General features: G+C 59.4%; 1 protein-coding gene across 1 annotated transcript in view; it reads left to right on the top strand.

Moving 5' to 3' along the window:
- Positions 1-7,297: 7,297 nt before the first annotated feature.
- LOC101632936 (triple functional domain protein) overlaps positions 7,298-22,889 on the top strand; it is a 49,612-nt gene continuing 34,020 nt past the window's right edge. The window contains exons 1-2 of the mRNA XM_012721747.1: positions 7,298-7,409; positions 22,566-22,858. Of these exons, the coding sequence (XP_012577201.1) occupies positions 7,298-7,409; positions 22,566-22,858 (405 nt within the window). The remainder of the gene's footprint in view (positions 7,410-22,565; positions 22,859-22,889) is intronic.

Genomic DNA, 22,889 nt, shown 5'->3' on the forward strand with positions numbered 1-22,889 from the left:
CCCACGGGGCTGCCAGGACCACCTGTGCCTTATCTCTCCAGCCCGCGCAGGTGCGTCTGTCCGGGGCAGCCACGCGCGGGAACCCCACCGCGTCACAGACGACTTCGTCAGAAATACAGTGCACGTTGGCTACGACGTGGCTTTTTAAAATTTCGGGAACAGTCCTGACATTTGAGTATCCTGAACCCCTAATTCCTTGTTCTCACTTCGGGGGGAGCAGAGCTGTGTCCCCTTTGAATAAGGTCACTCTTAAATCACCCAGGGTGTCCTCGTCCCTCGTCTGCGGAGGGGACTTGGCTGGACGTCCCCTCGGGCTCTCCAGGAACAGTGGAACGAGCATGTAAATGACTTTTACCAGTGTCTGTGTTTTTATCGCAGATTCAGCCCGAGGGGCGCACAGGAGAGAGTCTCCCCTAAATGCAAGTGGTGTGGTTTGCAACGAATGAGTCACTTCTCTCCCGCTGTATAAAAATAGCTCTCTGTGGTGCCACCGTTTGGCAGACCCGCTCATGCATCCAGCCGCACCGTCACCTGTGGGAAGCCCTGGCCGAGGTGGCGCTCTGGGGCTTTTTCCTAATGGACGTTAAAGTCCTGTGTAATCCCAGCGCTTTCTGAGGGATTCACGCTGTCACTGACACGTCCCTGGATTTTTGGGAAGTGCTCTACTCAACTCCCTCCCTGGTCTAACCGCCTTCCTGCTCTACAAACTGCGGAAGGGTTTGGGAGGGCAGGCAAAGGGTGTGCAGGCTGGAGGCCGGTGGGTTAGGAGGCTGACCCATGTGCCGCCCGCCGCCTGAGGCTGCACTCGGCTCAGAGCCGCCGCCCTGGAACAGTCTGAGCGGCCGGGCAAGTCCCGATGGCGAGCTCCACAGGTCCTGTGGGCAGCTCAGTCGTTCCCCCGGGGCTGACTATTCAAGGGGGTCACCCTCTCCCAAAAACTTTTCTAGCCACGCAGAGGGCCGGAGACCCAGCGTGTGTCTCATCTGCGGCCCCTTTGCATACCGGTGAGGTCAGCAGGCAGCCTGTCGCCTCCACGGGCCGGCGCGGGACCCTGGCGGCCAGCCCGCCCCTCCGTGTCCCTCACAGGCCTCCACCTGAGCTGGAGGGGCCCAGAATTTACTAGAAGGAGTGACTAGCAGGTGCTGCTCTTATCAGCGGGTTCATTTCCTGCTATCTACCTCCCAGCCCCAGAGAACGGAGCCCACCACCCCACCATCGGGGGGAGTGAGCCCTGCTCTCTGCCAGGATGGGAGCAGGCACGCGGGGTCACGCTGCTGGCAGGGACTTCTCCTCGACTGGCAGACGGCCGCCCTGTCCGCCCGTCGCCCGCTCGGCCGACCTCAGCGTGCTTCCCCAGGTCTGTGTGCAGACACCCAGGCCATGAGAGCCCAGGCGCGGAGGGCAAGAACCAACCCGAAAACCGCCCCTGAAACCCGCAACCCCTTCCCCAAACCCCGGGAAAATCCGAAAACCCGGAAGTGGGATTTCAACATGCCGGGGTTTTTATTTGGGGGGGCGCAATCAACCCCTCGCTGGGGTCGTGGCCCACAGAAATCATGGTACTGGAGGTTTGGGGAGCGTCCGGCCCTGGGCTGCTGCTTCCTACATTTTCACCCTCGAGGTGCCCCTGAAGCTTAGACACACTGTGGCACCCCCTTGTCTGCAGAAGTGAATGGACTCAGCTTACGCGGTGATGTAAGAGGGATTTTAAAAACGGCAGCCTCGGGCCCAGGTTTGCGCCCACGGCACATCCTGCTCCCACGGGGTGGGGGGACCCATGTGGGTCAGGGAGCAGCTGGGGCCGCGGCCACACCCAGGATGCTGCCCACCCGGCTCCGTGCTCTGCCCTCAGCACCGTCACCCCCGCGCCTTCCAGAAGTGAACTCGGGGGGGGGGGTGGGTGCCCTTCGAACCTTCTCTCCCCGCTCCCGAGACACGCAGAGCTCTGCCCAGCGTGGGCTCGCAAAGAGCAATATTTGTGTAGCCAGCTTGCATCTAGGAGTGAAGGTTTCTGTTCCACAAGCCTTGCTCTCGTCCCTGCCACACCCCAAAATGAAAACCTGCCAGTTGGCCCCCCAAGGCCTTCCTTGAGACAGCTGGGAAGTGCGCTTCATGGGGTGCCCGCCCTGGCCGCCCCACACGGTCCGAGCTGCAGAGGACAGGGCATCCCCGGCCAGGACCCACCGGCCAGGGCGGGCTGCGCCGCTGTGCGTTGAGCGCTATTGTTTGGGTTACGTCTCAGAGACCACATTTGTGAGGGCCCCCTCTCGTGTTGCCCTCCGCAGAGAGTGCCCAGGGCCGAAGCAGGCGGGCAGAGACCGGCCCCCCGTGCGGTGGGGGGGAAGTGGGCCAGGGGAGCGCCTGAATGTCTGTGTTGTTAAAGCCAGAGAAAAACGCGCATGTTCGCGAAAAGATAGTAAGGAAAGCAATGAGAAGGGGCCTATCGAATGTTGGCACCCGGATGAAGTGCCCGCGCGCCTCAATAAAGGTGCCTTTGTGGGCGGCTCTGCACGGGCGGCAGCAGGAAATCCCGTGCTGAATGGAGCCTCAGAGCAGGCCTCAGTCACTCGTCCGCCCCGTCCAGAGCGGGAGGCGTCATCTGTGGGGTCAGACACTGGACAAAACCCCTCCAGACAGGAGTATCTTTGTGCGTGGAACCTGAGAACGGCCTGCTGGCGCAGCTGCCCAGGAGGGGACCCCGGGAAAAGTGGAGGCTGGGGGGCGCAGCGTGGCGGGCAGCACGCGTCCTGGGGACGCCCGGCCAGCCGTCCCCGACCGCACAACCTCGGCCGCTTCACACAGGTGGGCTGTGGGCCGGATGGGCCGTGGGCCGCTGGGGTTCAGGGGGCCTGAAGGCGCACAGCTCGGAGCACCGCCGGTTTGTGGGGAGCCCCGGCGTCCACGCGGCGTCTCAGATGCACACCCTCCCCCCTTGCTTTTAGGGTTTCGGGGGCCGAGTCACCCTGCGTAAAGTGCCTAAACACTAGCGTTGTTTCCTACAGCACCATGCCGATCTAACAGAAACACTTGCGTCTGTCCCTCTGCACCTCTGTTGTGTGAAGCCCGTGCTCTTGAGTGTATTTTTAGTCCTGTACCTGGACCTTTTTTAAGCCCTTTTTTGAGACCTGCGCTGGCAAAATGGTGGCCTCTTGCATATTTTTTAGATAAACTAGTAACACGCTTAAATGTTAATTTTAAATATTTGAGGACTAATTACCATGGGAAGTTGATTATATGAAAAGTGGGGGGGGGTTTGGTTTTGGCCACTAATTTTCACCAGAATCCCCCACTCATCTATCTAAAAATATCTTTATTCTCATGGGCATGAGACTGTCCATGGCAGTTTTGCCACACAAATATGTAGACAAATACTGACTCTGCAGCCTTTTGGTATTTTTCCCAGTGAGCCACACCTCTCTGTTCACAAGCCACTAATTTCTCTCACGTTTCTTTACCCACAAGTGTTCTGCTGACTCATTACCCACTAAACGATTTTAGACTTTTAGAGAAAAGCCGCAGAAACCGCACCGAGCACCCTGAACACCTGGCCAGCTCTGCCCCGTGTCCCACGCGAGCCGCTTTAACGCTCTCGGCCAGCAGCCTCCCCACCACCCCCCACCTCCTTCCGGATTTTGCTCTCCTGCCCTTCTGTGACTGACCCTCCAGCCCGACCCGCCTGGCCTGGCATGTCCGCTTGGCCCTGGCACATCTTTGTTTTCCGCGGCATCACCCGTCTGAGGACTTGCTGCTCCTTGTGCTTGTGAGAGGTCCCCTCCCCCGCCCCGGGGGTCCTCAGACTCTTTTCCACGATTAAATGGGGAACGTGTAACGTGGTAAGAATACCGCAGGCGAGGCACCTCTTTCTCATTCCTGCTGCCCGTCCCTTGAAGCGCCTGCTTCAAGAATTGTCGCAGGAATGTGGACCCAGCGATTTAAAAAACAACCGCGTCCACAGCAGCGTCGCTGAGCAGCACTGAGGACGTGGGCGCAGCCTGAATGGTCATCGGTGGACGACTGGGTCGAAAAGAGATGGCGCACACTCTGCACTGCTACACAGCACTACATAGCCATGAGCAGAGGACGTGATGTTCAGCAAAATGATGTTTGTCATACAGCAACAAAAACACACACTGGACATTTGCATAACAGTCAACTCACTGATGTCAAATGCTCTGGGAAGCTAGTGGACATTTGTGACACTAGGCTCTGAGGCTAAGAGGGAGGGAGGGGTAAGGAGACGTGAGGATGCTGGTGGGCAAACAAGGGTCCTCTGTACCTTTACTGTCCGGCCCTCGTCTAAAGGCCCATTTCGCTCTGCTTTAGAAACTGAGCGTTTTCCTCCCCTACGCTGGCTTTAAAATACTCAGCCCCACCTGTTCTCTCTATGGTAGTTTCAGAATTGCTAGCCCGCCGCCCGAGAGTTTTCCCAGTAACTGGGTGAGCTCGTCTCCTGCTCACTCTCTCCTGGGGGGATTTTCCTGGTGACACAGCCAGGCTCCTCTGTCACAGTGTTAACCGTGCGTGGTGAGCGCCCACCCAAGTCCTGCAGGATTTCCATTACTTCTCTGGGCACATGGGATGTATGACCAGGTCCTGGGAGTCACCCACCCTCAACTGGTCATGGCTCCTGGTTTCCTCCCGGCCGTCAGTGGCTATTGGGCAACGCCAGGCGGTGCCTTGGCAATCACTGTCTTCAGCTGTGGGTCTTCGCTTTTCTTTGTGACATTTTACTTATGGGTCCGGGCAGTGAATGAAAATAGCAAAACGCATGAAAAATACCAAAACCGAAGTTCCCTCACCGACCCTGCATCACCTGTTCTGTTAGGTGCCTCAGAGGTGCATCTTTAAGTCGCCCCATCGAGTCCATTTTCACGTCTGTTTTCGGCCTTGCAAAGCCCAGCCCCATCTGTCCGGACCATCTCACCCTTCCGCTCCCTTCCTAGGACCTGGGCATTTACGTCCCGGATGCTCGGTATTTCCCGCACCTTCCCTGCTCGGTCACACGCTCACGACGGCCGACTGACTGGGGTCGGAGGCCCAACCTGTTCTGCCCCTTCTGGGGCGACTCCTTGGCTTCCCGTCTCCTCTCCTGGTGCCACACTGTCACGGTGTTCAGGGCTTGCCCTCTCCAGACGCCCGGGCCTCGGCTCACACCGCCCTCCTCCCCAGCCCGCGGCCCCCGTGCGCTCTGCACCCAGGTCTGCTGAGGGCCGCCCTGGGCCTCTCGCCTCCGCTTTGGTTCAGACCCTGAGAACAGAGTCTGGTGCTACCACCCGGGGCAGAATAAGCCTTAGAGCTCAAAACTCCTCTCCCGGAGCTTCCACCACCTTCTCCCTTTGGTTCTGTTGGCCCAGTGGGTCTGGCCACCCATCGCTCCTCCAGGGTGAGGGTCGTGTGGCCCTTGGGTACAGTGCATCTCCGCAAAGGGCCACAGGACAGAGCCCGTGCTCCGGAGTCTCAGGCTAATGGCGGGAGGAGGGGGGAAGCTTCCTCTCTCCCACTGATGGAGCTTGGAGTGGAAGAGAGAGCAGTCTCTGGGAAGCTTCCGCACACCTCCAGCCAGAATTGTTTCACTCATTTGTAAGCTCCATCCCCTTCCTCCTTAGGAGAAGACATATATTACGCATAAGTAATTAGTCTCCCTGACAGCTCTTTTTTCATTTTGTAATTAATGGTCCTTGCTTGGCAGTCTGCTTTTTGGAAAGGGACAGAGTAAAATATTTAATAAAGGTTGGAGTAAATGAAACCTTAGAATGTCAATTAACTTGATTTCCTTTAGGACATAATTTTTACTGTGTTTTTTGCCAAAAAGAGAGAAGGTTATTTATTTGGCAATAAAGTTTTTTCCCTTGCATAGAAAGTTCTCTATGTGGAGCCCACCTCTGCTTGGTTCTGGCGTAAGTTCACCATCTGCATCTGGGTCTGTCACGGGACCGTTTACAGGAGAAACAAGCCCAGGCTTTGCTTTTGGTCTTTTGAGAAGAGCATGAGGCCTTCGCTGGGCTCCGACCGCAAACCCCACTTGGTAGCAGTGTGCGTTAGGAGGTGTCCCAGTGCCGAGGCGGCCTCTTTGGGGCGCCCTGGGAGTGGTCTCTTCTTTCCGTCAGTCCATCGCTGTCTTAAACCCAGAAAGAAACTAGAAACCTATACCGTTTTCACTGTTTTTTTCCTTTGACAATTTTTAAAATCTACTTTGTACCAAATGCAGGAGTGGGGAGGAGGCCCCCAAATTTAACATTTTTTTAAAGATTAATTTATTTGTGCATAGAGAACCGGGGTACAGGCCAGAGGTGCAGGGGCAGTGAGAGGACTCACCAGACAGAGCGTGGAGCACAACAGGCAGATGGACTGAAATACACTGCTGAGGGGAGCAGCGGGCGGGTCAGGAGAGGTCTGCCGCGCCATGTGGGTCACCTCTGGGGCGAGGATCGAACTCGTGCCAAAGTGCTGTGCTCTAACCTGCTGCGCCACCAGGGAGGGCCCGATTTAACATTATTTTTAAGTGATCAGTAAAACAACACAGATTCCCTGGTTGATACTTCCAGTTCAGAAAGAAACAGGAATGAGAGGAACTACTGACAGACATCAAGAGGGTAGTGGGTTTTGCTAAGGGAAGCGTAGGCTTCCGTGACCCCACCCCAAAGGGCGCGCCTGTCCCAAGGGGCACGTCGTGATTTTCAGTCTCCTGAAGAACATGCTGGCGACGGCCGGGCGTGGCGGGGGCATCGGAGCGAGTGTCTGCTGACCCAGCTGCTGGAGGGTCCGGCGCAGCTGGCAGCCTGGACATCGCACTGGGCTGGACACGGGAGAGGACGCGCAGACAGAGCGTGAGGGCCCGCAGAGCACCCCGTCTCCCCAGAGGGCAAGCCCTGGTGGGGTGCGTCCTGCGCACGGTGGTGTCCCCACTGGCTCTGGCCGCGGCCCCTCGCGCCCCTCCGTGTCACCGCCTGCTGTATCCCGAGGGGACCCCGCCCCTCAGACTCAAAGCCTGGGGGCGCCCGCGTGGGGCTTCTCCGTGGCTCACATTCCCCAGTAGGAAATCACAGCCTTGGCCGGTGCTGCAGAGGAGAAACATCTGCTCCGAGCGCCCTAAGAATTTCCTTGAGCTCCAATTAGAGTCACTGTGGTAGGACGCGAGCCAGGGCCCTTCCCACATGTGAGGCTGGAAGGCAGGGCTCCCAGGCAGCCCAGCCAGTCCCCCCAGACACAGCCTGCGGCCGGCCGGCTGGCAGCGGGGCTGCCTGCCTCCACCCTCCCCTGCAGCGGGGCGCCCGCCTCGGTCAGCTCAGCCCTCGCCATGCCCAACGGGGGGAAGCCCGCGGACCCGCTGGGCTCGCTCCCCTCAGTCAGCGCAGCCTACCGCGGCGGCGGCCAGCCCGGGCCCTGCAAGTACTGGATCCTGGACCTAGGTAACCTGCCCGGCCGCCTGCCCCGGGCTGCAGCTGCGGCCAGCGGCCAGCGGGCGCCTGCTGCCCACGGCCTGGGGAGTGGGCTGCGCGCGGATGTCTGGGGAGGGGCTCGGACCGGCCGGAGGGGCTGTCGCCGGGGCAGCTGACCGCGTGTGAGGGTTGGGGGGCATTTTTAATGTCGGGGGCTGCTTGTGCGGATGCCTTTTTCCTTGCCAGTGTCCAGAGCCATCTCTGCTACAAAACGCTTTGTGATTTCAGTGGCTCTCAGGTCTGCTTCGGGTTTCATTTTTTGTTTGGGTTTTTTGGAGCACTCAGAAAAAAGGGGTGTGCTGGCACCTAGGCTTCTGCCTCCCTCTCCCCGACCACCGTGCAGTCAGCTAAGTCTCACGTGGGGAGGCTCCCCGGAGCCGCCCGGCAGGGGCGTGTGCCAGGCTGCAGTCAGGACAGAAGTTGGGAGATTCGCAAAGATCATGGGCGCTCCCGCTGCCTCAGGGGCTCGGGACACAAGAGAAAGGGAGGGTTCTGGGGGCCCCGCAGCACTGCCCGGCTGCCCGCAGTGACCTGCGACGTCAGTCCAGACCCGACAGCCTCCGACGTGAGGCTCTCACAGACTGTGCTGCGCCCCCCACCAGGCAGCTCCGAGCAGCACACGGTGCCAGCCTGGACTCTTGCAGTGTCTGCCCCGCTCCTGCCGGGCGGCTCACACCTCTGGGGCAGGGGGGCAGTGAGGCTGGGACGCGGGGGTCTGGTGGTCAGCTCCACAGAAGGGTCGAGGTGGAGGGACCCCCTGCAGAAAGAGGGCTCGGAGGCCCCCGGAGGCCCAGAAACCAGGCTTCAGCAGCCGGAGGGGCAGCGGGCTCCGTGCAGGTGGCGAGGGAGGGCACAGAGTGGCCTCCGTCCGGTGCGGGCCGGGCCCGGCGGGCGCCCTGGGTGACTGCACCTCCTCGGTGCAGGCGTGGGCTCGGAGCCTGCCCCCGCGGATCGGTCAGTTGTCGGGGCGCTTTTCAAGCCCCATATATTTTAGGTTTGTGTCTGTGTTGGTGCATGGTCTCCCTGAGGGCAGGTTGCAAGGGCCTGGGAGGCAGTGGGTAGGGGAGGGGGCGGGGTAGCCTTAGGCCTTTCATGGAGGACGAGACACCTACTCAGAGAGGAGGGCGCCTGGCCGGTCAGGGCTGATGGGAAGCCTCAGCCTCAGCAGTCCTGGGTTCCGAGTCTCTGACCTTAGGCGCTCCCCTCCGTGCACCAGACACCCCAACGCGGAGCCCAAGGTACCTTCAGTGCAGTTTTGCTCAGAGTGGTGGGGTACAGGGACGGGAACCCCCCAGCAGCTGTGGGCTCCTCAGGGTTCCCTCCGACGGGAGGTAGGAACCGACACTCTGGACCGCTGGAGGACCTGGGGGTGCTGTTAGTTTCTGCCTGGCAGTCCTTAGGCTGTAATGGAAACTCCAGGTGTGTTAGCCAAGCTGTCACCACGGAACTTTTAAACTCATGCAAGGTTGGAAAGAGATGTGTGTGCAGTGGAATTTTCATGAAGAAAAATTAAATAATCTCTTCACAGGAAAGAAGAGACGACCCTCCCCCTCCAGTCCCCCTCCTCCCTCACCCCCAAGAAATATGACTCCATCTCTTTCCAAACCTTCGCAGGAATTCCCAGACAATTTCCTGAATGCCATGTTTTATCAGAGATATTTTAATACATTCAGATCCCACTCATTAAATTGAGGTGGGGAAATACATATGTCTCGGATTGGAAAAAAAAAAAAGGGGGGGGGTTTGAATAATATCCAAGAAGTAAATCCCAGAGCAACTCTAAAGTGTCATGCAAATCACAGAGTGATTGCAAAACTTTTCTTCAGCCCCACAGCAATCTGGGGGTTCCTCGGTTGGAAGGCCGCTTTCTGCTTTCTGGCGGTTTCCGTAAGCAGCCCGCAGCTCCTCCAGATGCGCGTTACTCCTGCGTGGAGTGATGTGCGTGGAAGCCAGCGATTTGCAGACAGCGCCATCCCCAGTATGTCACACGGCCCTGAGCCCAGAGTTTACTGCTAAGCGTGGTCAGGAACGGAACTCAGGAGAAAGTCAGCTCAGGAGGACCGGATGGGATCCTTCAAGGGGACCCCACGGGGGGAGCCCCTTTGTGCCGAGAGGACAGTGACACCTTTGGGTCTGTTCTTGTCCTGCAGGGAGTGTGGCTTTCAGAGGCGTGGGGGGTCTGCCCCAGGCAGTCCCCCCCAACACTGGACGCATCCTTACAAAGCAGGACCGCGCGCCCCGGCCTTTTGAACACCCCCACATCTGGTTTTGTTTTTTCCTTTTGGATGAGTCGTTGGATTCTCACCCATGCCTTTTTTTCTTTTGGTCTTTATAAATGAAAGTAGAGCCAGGAAAGGAGTTTCTTTGCTGAGACATATGTGAAGCTGTCCTGGGTTAGCAGCAGCACCCCGAGGGTGCCGGGACAGTCCCCTTCTTGAGAGGGGAGAAGAGCGGCAGAAACCCTCCCCCAAGAGTCCCCCTGCGGAGAGGCCCCTGTCACCAGCTCCCGTGCAGAACAAGTCCAGTCCCGTCTTTGCCCCCGAGGTGTCTGCAGGCGGGCAGGTCAGTGTCAGGGCTGGCCGTGGCAACAGCACAGCGAGGAGAGTGTGTCCCCGGCACCCCGTCTCAGCTCACCCCTCCGGGCCTGGGCCTCCCCCCCCAAAAGGGAGCAAGTATGCTTGCTGCTACTGTGATGTGCTCCCCCAAACGGCATTGAAGTCTACATGTTCCCCCTTTTAAACCAAGTGCAGTCTTAAAATAATTTTAATTTCTTTCCCTACTTTTCACCAACTAAAGTGTATGTTGGCACATCTTGCAGGTGAAAAGTATTGCACCCGACTTTGTGTGTCTGTCCAGCCAAAAAAAACAAAGCAGCTGAAAATTATTTGACCTAATTTAGGGTGAATGCACATTTTGGAGATATTAAAACGTTTCAAAGTTGGTACTAAAAACAAACCGAAGCCGGCCTCCCCGAGGCCCCTGGGCAGACCCCCCTTCTGCCCTGGAGCTGGCAGCCCCCTCCTCAGGAGCGCCTCTCTGGAATGCGCTTTCCGAGAGGATCCCTCTGACTGCTCCAGGGGAGCACAGATTTATGGCTTTCTGTTCTGAAGAATTGCCTCCAGGTGCTCCAAGTTGGTCTCCGGGGTGAGTGGCTGAGTCCATAAACCCAGCGTCGGGGCCTGGGCGCGGGTAATGACCGTGGAACCCGCCACGGGGGACCCTCCATTTCCCCTTCCTGTCCCCAGGATTGAGGGGGAGGGGGGCTCAGAGAAACCACAGCCCAGATGTGCCCAGTCATTTCTCTAACACCTCTCACGTAAAACCATGAACATGTGAGCAAGTGGTTCACCCCAAAATATATAGTTTCTCTGAAACTCTGCTAATTAAAATTAAAAAAAAAAAAAAAAGCCCTGGAGCAGCAGAAGGGGAAACAGCAGCCTTCTGGTAAGCTTGGGTACGTGGAGTCTGGTCTTTTCATATACAAAATGAAGGGTCTTTCATTCACACTTTCTTAATTTGGAAAAGCACAGTTGAGCAAAGCTTCCCTTGTTACATCTTACTAAAGTAAGTAACGGCTCAGAGGGTCGTGTTAGGGTGGCATGTAAAGACTCCCCTTGTCCTCACGGCCAAGGGTAAGGCCCCCCGGAACCTTCTAGCGCCCCGGAGATGGCCCTGGACAGCTTCCCTCCTCCCTTATCCCGGCAAATGGGAGAGCGTCAGTCCCCACTCCGAGGTGAGCAGGGGCTTTCATGACAAGGGCGTGGAAGTGCTTGTTATGGCCCAGAGGCAGGAACAGTCCTGCCTCCCGCCACGCCAGGGCTCCCCTGCCAGCTTGGGGCAGGGGGTGGTTCCTAGAAAGCTGCCCTGCCCCACGCAGGCATCTTCCAGGCTCTGGTCACTCAGAGGGAGGAATTCCAGCTCTGACCTTGGCCACCTGAGTAACTCCCAGAACCGTTGTCAGCCTCTCTTTTTGAACACTGGCCTTTGGAGGCGTCTGAGTACATGACCGCCCGGGCGGGCGTGGGCAGGCCTCAAGAGCTTTGGAAAGGGTCACCTTGAAAAGTACGGTGCTGTGCCTTTCGGTCCTTGTGGGGAAGTGTGGCGCGAGATCTCATCCAGTCAAACAGGGCAAGATTCTGGCGTCTCCACAAGCAGAGCTCCCGCCCTGCCGCCCTGCCCGCTCCCTGCCCCGGGCGGCGTGCATTCGGCCCTGGCCCCGGCCCCTCACGGCCGCGTGGGTAGGGGACAGCTGGCTTTGGGGAGAAGTCGTGACTGTTGAAGGGGCGCCTCGCTGGTTAGGACTTGTAGTGTCGTGAGCAGGTGACCGGAGGCCGTGGACATAGAATGTACTGGATCATCGCTGTGGCGAGGGGTCGCTGGACCCCCCCCACACACTGTCACTCTGCACGTTCTCCCCTCAGCCTGAGCCCCAGCGGCTGGCGCCGGGCAACAGGGCACCCGGCCGTGGACTTTCTCGCGGGTAGAAGGGACTCTTCCGTGTCGGCATTCTGAACCCGGCCTCGACTTCCAGTAACAGTAAACTTACAGCTGAAGGGAAAGCTGTTGCCACCTGAAATAAATCCGTCCTGTCGTGTAAACCGCTCGCTGCACGTTCGCCTGCAAGCCCCATGCCTGGGAGCATCTGCATGCCCCTCTTCCTTCAAGACACGTCAGCTGGAAATGTCAGATGTGCAGCTTGCCCCGTGAAGATCGTTGGTTTCCATTTAAAAAGTGGCCCGCGTTATTTTGTGTTCCTTCAACAAGTGATAAGGAGACAGAGCAGGACTGTCCACGGTGAATCATCATCTGCTGTGCCCTGCCCCCTCCCCATGTGAGGTTGACCCTCTCCTGCCCTGGTAGAGGCGTGTCGGCGCCCCCAGCGAGGGGGCCTGCCCCTCTGAGCCTCGCGCCAGAGTGGGACAGAGGGGGTGTGTGGAGTATCCCCCGGAATTACCTTTCTGTTCCTCAAAGGACGGTTGTCTGCTCAGGGTAACACCAAACACTGTGGCCTTGGGATAAGCTCCCAAAGGAAGGAATTGAGACTCAAGTCGCCTGTTGTACCCAGGACAAAGCAGTGGACTGGATACTACATAACGGGCAGACACACGGGCTGTGTTGTTTAAATGCTCTTTCTTGGTCTGAGTGATGTTCATCTTAAGCAGCTTTGCGAAAAGAGCAGCCGGTTGCCTTTTGGGGAACACAGAGCACCTCTGAGTCTGAAAAGGCCGAGGAACGGAGCAGCTTTCTCTGTGGGGTGGCGGGAGCGCGGGCTGCTGGCCATGGGGCTGGCCTGGGGGGGGGTCCCCGCTGCCCTGTCCCAGGGCCCCTCTCCCGCAGAGCCCCCACTGAAGATGCCTGGCTTCCTCCCACGCTTATTTGTGGGTGGAGGAAGGGGTGTGGCTGCAGGTGAGGGGAGGCAGGCCCTCCCTCCCCCTGCCTGGGCGCTGGGCACTGGGCGGGCAGCAGAAGGTTCCTGGTGAGGGTCCTCACAGGCTCGGTGTTCTCCCAGCCGTGGGTGCTGGAGCCCGGCAGAGAGCACTGGTGGGTGCAGCGTGCAGGATTCGTATGTGTTTGTGCGTGTGTGTGTTAACAGTCTCGTTTTTATGAAAATTTTTGAAGAGGCGTCTTTCTTTCCTGGCATGGATATCTTCAAGCATCAGCTCTTGCCCTTAGTAGAAGTCCGGAGCCCGAGCCTCTCAGTCGCCCCTGACAAGGCAGCTTCTAGGGGATTCCTCCTCCCTGGTGACAGCTGAGACCTCAGGCTGCAGGAGAAGTCTGTTGTTCATCTTCCACAGTCACTGCCAAAGCCTAGCTCACATGACACGCAGGGCAGATGGACCCGTCATTCCAGGAGGACAGGAGTATGTGCTGGAAGTTTCTCCAACAAAGCCGGCATTTGCGCTGGGCAGAAAGGGCCCCGCGGGCCAGGCCCCCGGAGGCCAGGGCAGGGGCGTGTGTGGCTTCAGCGGTGTGTGCGTGTTCGTGTCAGGCCCAGGGGCGCTGGCGGCCCCCCGCGATGCCAGGAAGGGGCGTCAGAGGGGCCTGGCCGTGGCGTGCCCTGCCCGCACCCACCCGCATCCTGCTCACTGGGCGGGACCGTGCCGGGCGCAGCCCCAGGACGCCAACACCCCGGTGACCCACCGTCGCCAGACGCAGATCCACTGGCATCTAGAACATTCCTGGCCCAGCAGGAACGAGCGGGGCCCCTCTGTCAGGCCATTATAAGCTCAGCCGCCAGCTCTGTCTGAACCCCAGGGGGAGACCAGCGGGACTGGAGTCCTTTCCGTCTTTCACGGTCAGCCGTGACACTGTTCCACTTCTGAGGTGTGTTCACATTTCCACTTTGGCGACATGGGAGAGTCCTGTCGCTGATTAACCCAGAGAAGCCTCTGCCCTCTGCATGTCCCTTATGGGAAATTGAGGCAGAGGAAGCGCTTTGAAACGAGAAGGGGTCCTGCCCAGACCCTCCCTCTCCGGATGGGCTTGGGAGGAAGGCGGCCTGGGGCTCGGCCTTGTTGACGCAGCCACGGTTCCGGGGTCTGCGGAAGCCACATCCCGAGCGAACGGCGAGGCTGGGATTGAAGGCGCCTTGCCATGTGACTGGCCTTGCTGTTTGGCTCCGCCGACGCGAGGAGCCGCGGCCCTGGCCTGCCGGAGGGTGACGGGGGCCGCTCAGCACAGAGCCTGCGCGCCAGCGGGAGGCGCTGCACGTGCCTGTGTTCACGTGCGCGCTGTGTGTGCAGTGCGGTGTGTGCCTGCGCGGGTGTACATGGGGGTACACGTGGGGGTGTACGTGTGTGGGGTATACGTGTGCGTGGGTGTACGTGTGTGGGGTGTACGTGTGGGGGGTCCACGTGGGGGTGTACGTGTGTGGTGTACGTGTGGGGTGTACACATGTGGGGGTGTACACGTGTGCAGGGGTGTATGTGTGTGGGGTGTACGTGTGTGGGTGTACATGTGGGCGGGTGTACATGTGTGGAGTGCATGTGTGTGGGTGTACGCGTGTGTGGGGTGTACTGTGTGGGGTGTATGCATGTGGGGGTGTACGCGTGTGGGGTGTACGCGTGGAGGTGTACGTGTGAGGCATACGTGTGGGGGTGTACATGTGTGGGGTGTCCTCTGTGGGGTGTACATGTGTGTGGGTGTACGCGTGGGGGGTGTACGCGTGGGGGTGCACACGTGGGGGTGCACACGTGGGGGTGCACACGTGTGGGTGTACGCGTGCATAGGTGTACGTGTGAGGTATACGTGTGGGGTGTACATATGTGGGGTGTCCTGTGTGGGGTGTCCTGTGTGGGGTGTATGCGTGTGGGGGTGTCCTTGTGGGGTGCACACGTGTGGGCGGACGCGTGCATAGGTGTACGTGTGAGGTATACGTGTGGGGTGTACATATGTGGGGTGTCCTGTGTGGGGTGTCCTGTGTGGGGTGTATGCGTGTGGGGGTGTCCTTGTGGGGTGCACACGTGTGGGCGGACGCGTGCATAGGTGTACGTGTGTATGCAGATGCCCGATCTCACCCCCCACAAAGAAAAGGCTGCAGCAGTTGTTCGAGTCGAGTCCAGTCGTTTCTGGCTGAATCCGTCTTAATTGCTGCCAGCGATTCGATGGTGTCCTTCCCTTCAGGGGTCACCCGGAGGTGGGCTGCTGGGGATCGCTCCCCTGAGCCGTCAGGGGCGGGAGGTGGGCCGTTTATGTGCATTTTCTCAGGCAGCGAGGACCATGTGTTCCTCGTTACAGCTGAGCCGTGGCCACGCTGGCCTTCTGCTTCCATCTAGGGATTATTAAAAAAAAAGCAGGGAATTTCTCAATCGCCTTCATGTCTTCTCTGCTCACTCCACGCTTGGAAGGAATTGCAGAGTCCACATTTTTGCATTAAGCACCCGCTGCGCCCCCATGGGCAAAGTTATAGGCGATGCGCCCCGAGGTCCCGCCACGCTTTGGGGCTTTCCCGCCCGCAAGCCCACGCGCAGCGCCTTGGGGCAGCTTCTGACTTTCTTGTTAGAAGATGGGGCTCCAGCTAGGGCCTTAGAGGATTTCGAGATCAAATTAAGAGCCACCAGCCCTTCCAGACACAGACGGGCGCTCCAGTGAGGGGAAGGTCTCGGTGCTCCACGTCGTGCAGAAGGCGCCAGGTTCGTCCCTGCAGGCACAGTCCAGCTCGGCGTGGAAGGACATCACGCCAGTCCTCGCTGCTGTGCTCCAGCCACCAAAGGCAGGGAGGGCCCAGTCCTGGGCGGCCAGGGCCTCCTGCGTCCTGAGTTCGCGCCTCCCAGCCTCCTCTCGCCTGCGGACATGCTCGCGTGAGGTGAAGCTGGGCCTGGACACCCCGAGACAGATGCGCTCACCCCGGTGCTGCAGCGCCCCAGTGCCTTGTGGTGTTTTGTTTCTGAGTCCGTAAAAGCGTCACGTGGATTCCAGGGGCCGGGAGTAAAATCTGGTTTCCAGAAGGTGGAAGGTGACCGTCACTCACCTGGGAGATCTGCCCTCGGGCCTCTGGACCTGCCCCACCGCCGCCCCGGGCCAGCCGCTTCCCTGCCCCTGGCCTCCCGCTCATGGCTTCGGGTCTGATTCCCCCTGTACTTCAGCCTTCGGGCCCGCGAGCGCCTCCCCCGGGAGACGTGGCTCCCGGCACTGAGTCCTTGGCCCGTCGGAGGTTCTAGGAGCCGGCCCTGCGCGCCGCCGTTGTCTGACAGGACTGTCCTCAGGTTGGAAGCAGCTGCCCAGGTGTCTCTGAATTTTCCTCCTGAGAAACAAGCGTTTCTCAAGGCTTTGCCCCCCAGCCCCAGCCCCGGTGCATCGCCTCTTTCCAGGGACGGCACCAAGCTGAGTTAGGGCCCCTCGTGGGGGTGGGTGCCGGGATGTGGCCGCGCTACTGGTTGGAACATCCACCGTGGACCGAAAGGTGAGCTCTGTGCACTCACCAGTGGCGATCATGCCGAGGGCCCGAGGCGGAGAGTCTGAAATAAGAGGTGGTCACTGGTGAGAAGCCCGCAGAGTGCACGTGGGGGCAGCAAAGCACACCGGCCACTCGGGCCCAGCGCACGTCCGTGCGGCCGTGGGGCCACTTGCCGATGGTCCACTCCCGTTTCCTCCCTGTCCTTTGCCACTTCTTCGGCTGCGCCCCGCACGTCGGCCGGCCCTGGTCCAGCCCGGGGCTCGGCCCACCCTGCCCTCCCGGAGCGTGGCCTGTCTGTGCGCACTTCAGGGGGACGGTTTCACGCCCTAGAGCCGCAACGCAGCCATGCAGCAAGACTCCCGCCCCCCTGTGTGTGGGTCCCGGGCAGGAAGAGGAGGCACAGGCCGGGGCGGGGGACAGCGTGCAGGCGGGCTCCTGCCCTCCGCGGTGCCTGCTCGCTCCGAGGCGCCGGCAGACTTCTCGGGCCTCCCGCGCTCCGAGAGGAGAGGGTTAAATGAAATGCAGCCCTCTCCATCGGCAGCCAGCAGGAGAAGGCCCTTTTTCCTTTCTTTCTTACTTAAAAAAAAAAAGGAAAGAAAAAAAGGGGAAAAAAACCCACTTTATTAATCGCAGATGTCTCGGATGTACGGGCGAGTTCTCCCACCCCAGCAGCTGCAGAGCTGGGCGCCCACGTGGTGAAACTCTTTCCTGAGTGGGGTCGAAGGGCAGGCCCCCCCCGGCCCCTTTCTCGACTCGGCCTGAACTCGGACTCGGCGGGAAGGGGGCCGAAGCGTGCGGCCTGCTCAGAGCTGGGCGGGAGCTTGGCTTGGCTTTTTCTCTCCAGGCTGAAGCAGCTCATAACTGACTTTCTCCTGTACACACGTGGGCATTTTGTAAATAACTGCAAGGCTGGTCGCATCTCTTTGCGCTCCAGTCAACTCGGTTCTCTTAGAAAGAAGTTATTAAAAAAATCACAGACGGTGATATCATTCAGCTGGATTGCTTCGCCTGCCTCCACCTGACTTTGACTAAACACCCCGCTGGGCCTGTGGTTACAGAGACCTCAAACGCACAGCTTTCGGGGTCCTCACACTCTACGGAAATACAGTGTCATTTCCGTAGTTCCAGGGCTCCCGGGGGTTGCTGGCTCCGCCATCCTTCTTTGGCGAACAGCACCCCACAGTTTGTGAGACCCACTGGTGCTCACTAGCTGCTGGGGTCCTGTGAGGTGAGGACATTCGGGTGCCAGAACCTTTGCCCAGGGGCCACAGCTGTCGAGCAGAGGGCCAGGTCCAGGCCTGCTGCCCCACGTCCCCCCGGCCCTCCCTCTGGGTCTGGAATCAGGTGTCTCCCCACGCTGGAAAGCGGAGCAAGTGCCTGAGCAAGACTTGGGGTGAAAAATCAGGAGCACTTTGTTGAGTCTTTTTCAAGAAGGTGAGGGCTGACGGGGAGCAGGAGACAGTCGCAGACGGGGGCAGGACTGCAGGCCTTGCCCAAGCGGCAGCGGGCTCTCCGCTCTGTACCCTGAGTCAGTTGGGGCCCGGGCCTGCTCTCTGTGCCGCGGCCCACACCGTGGGTGCCGGGGGCCTTCGTGGGCTCCCCACCCTTGCCAGGGGCTCCGAGACCTGAGACCCCACCTTGGAAGGCAGTTGCTCACACCCCTCAACTCGGTCAGCTTAGGCGTTCCCTGAGAACGGCCCCTCACCGCTGCGGCTGGACAGGGGGGCCGCAGCGCCCTCCGGCGTTATCGGGAAGTTTGCCGCGGCCAGAAGAGCTCGTAGCCAGCAGTGTGCACATTGGCCTGCCCACTGGCCGCTGCCCAGTGCCTCCTCCTAACTCCAGGGACTCCCGGGCAGCGCATTGGCCGCTGGGCACTGTGGTGGCCGAATCAGACCAGCGCCCACCAGGGGAGGTGGAGGCCAGGGTCACGCGGGCTTCTTGCTGGACCTGGCCCAGCTTCCTGGACACTGCTGCATGGTGCTCTGGCCAGGACGGCTGCAAACCCCCAGGCCTGAGCTACACGCCGGTGGTCGAGGCAGGACCGTCTGGCCACACACACAACGCGGCCCCTTCCCACGCCTCCCCCGCACTCGGTGTGGGCAGTAGTTGGAGGCCTGGGGAAGCTGTGTGAGATGGAGAGAGACAGAGAGGTTGCTGCTCCCCGTGGCCCAGGGACGGCGGAGACCTGACTGGCCCGGGAACCATCAGGGCCTGTTGTCGGCTTTAAAATTTGCAGACGGGGTCCCAGCGGCCCGACTGTCTTCGGGTGACGGTGCGTGATGGCCGCACTTCATTTCATTCCGCCGACGACTGGGTGGTGTTCCGGTCATTTGCACGTTTTTGAAGTTCCTGAATTATGCATGATGTCAGCACACAGCACAGCACACGCTCCGCAGCGGTCAGTCCGTTGGTTCAGGCAGAGGAAGCCTCTATGTCGAAGCGAGCAGACAGTTGGCTGTTTCCTCAGCGTCAGCCTGGAGACTTGCGCCTTGCAGTTGAGAGCCAGGGAAAGGAGAAGGGTTTCCTGCTTCGCTGTTTACTTCACCCCGCTGGTGATTCCATTGCCAGTCACCAGAAGTGTGATTTCTGCGTCAGATCTGCAAATCTGGCAGAGCACCTGCCTGGTAGGAGACAGTCGAGTTTGTCCCTGTTCACTTTCAGTTTTCCGAAACGAAATTGTCTTTCAAGGCAAAATTGAGACGTGATAGAAGTCTCTCTGTCGCGTGTGCTGCCCGCATTTCTCTAGTAGCGGATTCCGGGAAAGAGAAACGGCGCCGTTCCTGGTGTGGTAACACACACCGCGGCTCACCTCTGGCGAGCAGCCACCCCCTGACCCCCGCCTCCCTGGGTCCAGGTCGGCCCTGCAGGCCACGGCCAGGTCTGGGATACCCGACCCTCCAGGCAGGAGGGCAGCATTTCCAAGCTGCTCTCCACAAAGTGCCAAGCCCCTGGCCCATGTCGCTGCCCAGAGAGCAGCGGGGACAGGGCCCGGCCTCACCTCCATTTCCTTCAGAACCATCTTTTTTATTTTTTTTTTAAGATCTTATTTATTTATGCATACAGAACTGGGGTGCAGGCCACAGATGCAAGGGCCGTTAAAGAATTCACCAGAGACAGCGGGGAGTACAACAGGCAGATTCGTGCAGTCCACTGCTGAGGGGAGCAGTGGGCAAGGCAGGAGAGGTCTGCCGCGCCATGTGGGTCCGATCTCCCTGGCCGGGGATCGAACTCACACTGAAGCGGCCCTGGCCAGCTGCTGTGCCCCTAGGGAGGGCCCCAGGACCATTTTTGTAGCCAGCTGCCCTTCTGCCTGGCGAGACCAGCGCTCTGAGAATTGTCCACTCATGATGGACAGCAGGTCCTGGTGGCCTGCAGCCCTGACCACAGCCTCTCCCCTGCCTGGGCCTCTCCGCTGCAGCCCTGGGGGTAGGTGGGAGGAGCAGGGTCAAAGTCCAGACAGGCGTCCTGCACGCTTAGGGGTTGTATTGTGGGTGCGTCCTCCTGCCCCGACAACCAGGTCCCCCAAGACTCCCTTGCAAGCACCAAAGCAAACGTCAAGTTCATTGATCGGCCAAGCTGGTGGCTCACTTCTAATCTGTGAATGTGCCCGTGAACGTTAAACCTGCCATTGATTTGTTTTGATACAGTAAGAGGGCCTCGCAGTGGGCGTGGCGTGGTGAGGTTATGGGGGCTCTGGAGGGGGTACAGCACGAGACCACTGAAGAGGTGTGAACCACTCCCTGGAGTCTTAGACAGTGTTGTAAACCCGCGCTCCCCCCATGAAACAGAACTTAACGCACAGTGAAAGGGAAGAGGCCGCAGCGGTGTCTGCCCCCGGCCTCCTCGTGACGCCTGCGTCGGGTCACCTCCCGGCCTGCGCCCGGCCGCCGTTCTGCGCACCTGCGTGAATATGCACCGTGGAAACGGCCGTCCTCGCTCAGCTGTGAGTCAGCTGGCCCTGCCCCCCCGAGGCGGGTTTCCACGTTTCCAGTCAGTGCTTACTAAGCGGAGCTGTGTGCCAGGCACTGTGCCAGGCCTGGGAGGCTACCCCATAACAGACAGGCGAGCCCCTGCCCTGTAGCTGTTGGCCTCGGGACCTGTTCAGGCCAGCCGCTTCCCCGGCTGCTTAGTGACGCCTCCTTCGTGAGCTCCGAATGGGCGTGTGCTCTCTTACCGCGGGTGTCACGTTCCTGCCGGAGTGATCCCAGAAGGCACCGAGTGGCAGGTCCCCTGGGGAAAGGAAGCTGGTTTTATTCAGCTCTGTCCAGTGGCTGGACTGGGCCCTGAGTCACAGCGAGGAAACGCCTGTGAAGCAGGCCCCTTCCGGCGTCGCGAGGCCCGGCACCTGAAAACCACCAGCTGAGTAAGTCACCGTCACCTGTGGATTACCCAGACCTCCCCGGTCACCTTCCTGCACAGGCCCGAGCGCTTTCCTGGGCGCGGGGCCGATGTCCACCTCGCATCGGTGCCTGGGAAAGTCCCTCGGATGTACTTACCACGCGAACATGTTGTCAACCTAGCAGCGTTTAGTGCGCCCCTCCTCTTTCCCAGGAAACTGAGACCCACAGGGACTGAATGTTTTCATAACTCTCGTTTAAAAGTGCAGTAAACCGGGGCTCTCCCTGGTGGCGCAACAGGTAAAAGCACCACATTGTGAAGCTTTAGAAGCCACCGCAGCATGAGTTCGATCCCCAGCCAGGGAGGTGACCCCATGGCGCGGCAGACCTCTCCCGACCCGCCCGCTGCTCCCCTCAGCAGTGTGCTTAGCCAATCTGCCTGTTCTGCTCCCCGCTCTGTCTCTGGTGAGTCCTCTCACCGTCCACCGCTCTGGCCTGTACCCCAGTTCTTAAGCGTAAATAAATAAATCTTTAGGGAAAAAAAAAGTAAAGTAAACCGAACTCACAGGGCCCTGGGCCCGTGGGACCGCACACCCTGCACAGCTACACACAGTGGGAAGGGTTACACACAGTGGGAAGGGTTCTGTACCAACAGGGTGTGGGGCTCCTGGTGCAGACACAGGTCTGCATGGAGCAGGGCCTGGTGTTGGGGAGTGACGGGCCCTGCCTGAGCGCATCATCTGTTTATGGAAGATTATACCCTCGCCAGGCCAGGCGCGGCCGAAAAGTAATGGCCGGCGATGAGACGGGCATCCGCTGTCTGGTCCGGGCGTCTGGGAACCGCCTCTGACTCTCCCACACATAATCACAGGATTGCGGGGATTAGCTCACTGCTTTTTAACTGCGGCGCATAATGGTCTCCAGGCCGCGAGGTAAATGCAGGCAGCAAAGGTGTCTGCATAAAATAATCTTCTCACAGATTACTTCTAATTCACTTTTAAGACTTCAAAAGGTAGACGCAAATGACAGGCGCAGAGAATGTGCTTCTTCCTTATCCGTTTCCTGGAGTGATTGCTCCGTCCCACGGGCCCTGGCCATGCCCGGCTCTGCCCAGCGGCCTCTCTGTCGGCCCTCGGGGATGGGAGTGGCTTTGGTCAGCGGGCTTTTCAGGCCTTATTTTTGTATTTTTCCTCTTGGAAAGAATCACCAGCCCCGGTTTAAGTATATTGAATTTCAGGTTAAGTATATAGATTTGCAAAGATTATTTTCCATAGAGCATGTTAGGTGTTTAAGGAAGACCTGTCCTGGCCTTTCTTCAGATGAGGTCTTGTTCTCACTGGCATTTACTCCAGCATGTGCAGTGACCCTGCTGAGGCTGAGCCAGGGACCAAGGGTAGGGGTCCCCAAAAGCCAGCCTTTCTACAGCCTCTGACCTTGGCCTTGTCGTGGAACTTTCCAGAAGGGCACCCAGCTCTGTCCCCAAGTCTGAGGACCAGGCCAGAGCTGCGCTGGTTTACACACACACAAGCTGTTTTCGTTGAGTTGCACACACTCCGTTTGTAATTTCCCTTATATTCTTTCTTAGTTTGTGTTTCCCAGGAAAGCAGATAAGAATAATTTGAAAATCCTCTCCTCTGGCGTCTGGTGTTTTAGGTCATGATGCCGTTTTAAGCCTGTGCAGTAATGACATGGTCTCAGGACGGGTGCCTGGGGTGGCTCGGGGGGGCCAGTGCGTCGTGACAAAAGTCATTCTAAAAAGCTCTCGCTAGGCAAGCGTTGGAGACGCTCACGTGCCGGCGGGCGGGGCCACGGCGGCGCCTGGCATCCAGGGTGCCCCATTCAGCTGGCACCCCTGGGCCCTGCCCTCTCACGCTGTTTCTCTGGCCTCTGCAGATTCGCTGTCCGTCTCCAGCAATGACGCCAGCCCGCCCGCCTCCGTGGCTTCCCTGCAGCCGCACATGATGGGGGCCCAGAGCTCGCCGGGCCCCAAGCGTCCGGGCAACACCCTGCGCAAGTGGCTGACCAGCCCGGTGCGGCGGCTGAGCAGCGGCAAGGCCGACGGGCACGTGAAGAAGCTGGCACACAAGCACAAGAAGAGCCGGGAGGTCCGCAAGAGCGCCGACGCCGGCTCGCAGAAGGACTCGGACGACAGCGCGGCCACCCCGCAGGACGAGACCGTGGAGGAGGTCAGCACCCCGTGCCCCGGGACCGCCCCCC

The sequence above is a fragment of the Condylura cristata genome, unplaced genomic scaffold, assembly GCF_000260355.1.
Source record: "Condylura cristata isolate star-nosed mole 26May11 unplaced genomic scaffold, ConCri1.0 scaffold00007, whole genome shotgun sequence".
NCBI classification, from domain to species: domain Eukaryota; kingdom Metazoa; phylum Chordata; class Mammalia; order Eulipotyphla; family Talpidae; genus Condylura; species Condylura cristata.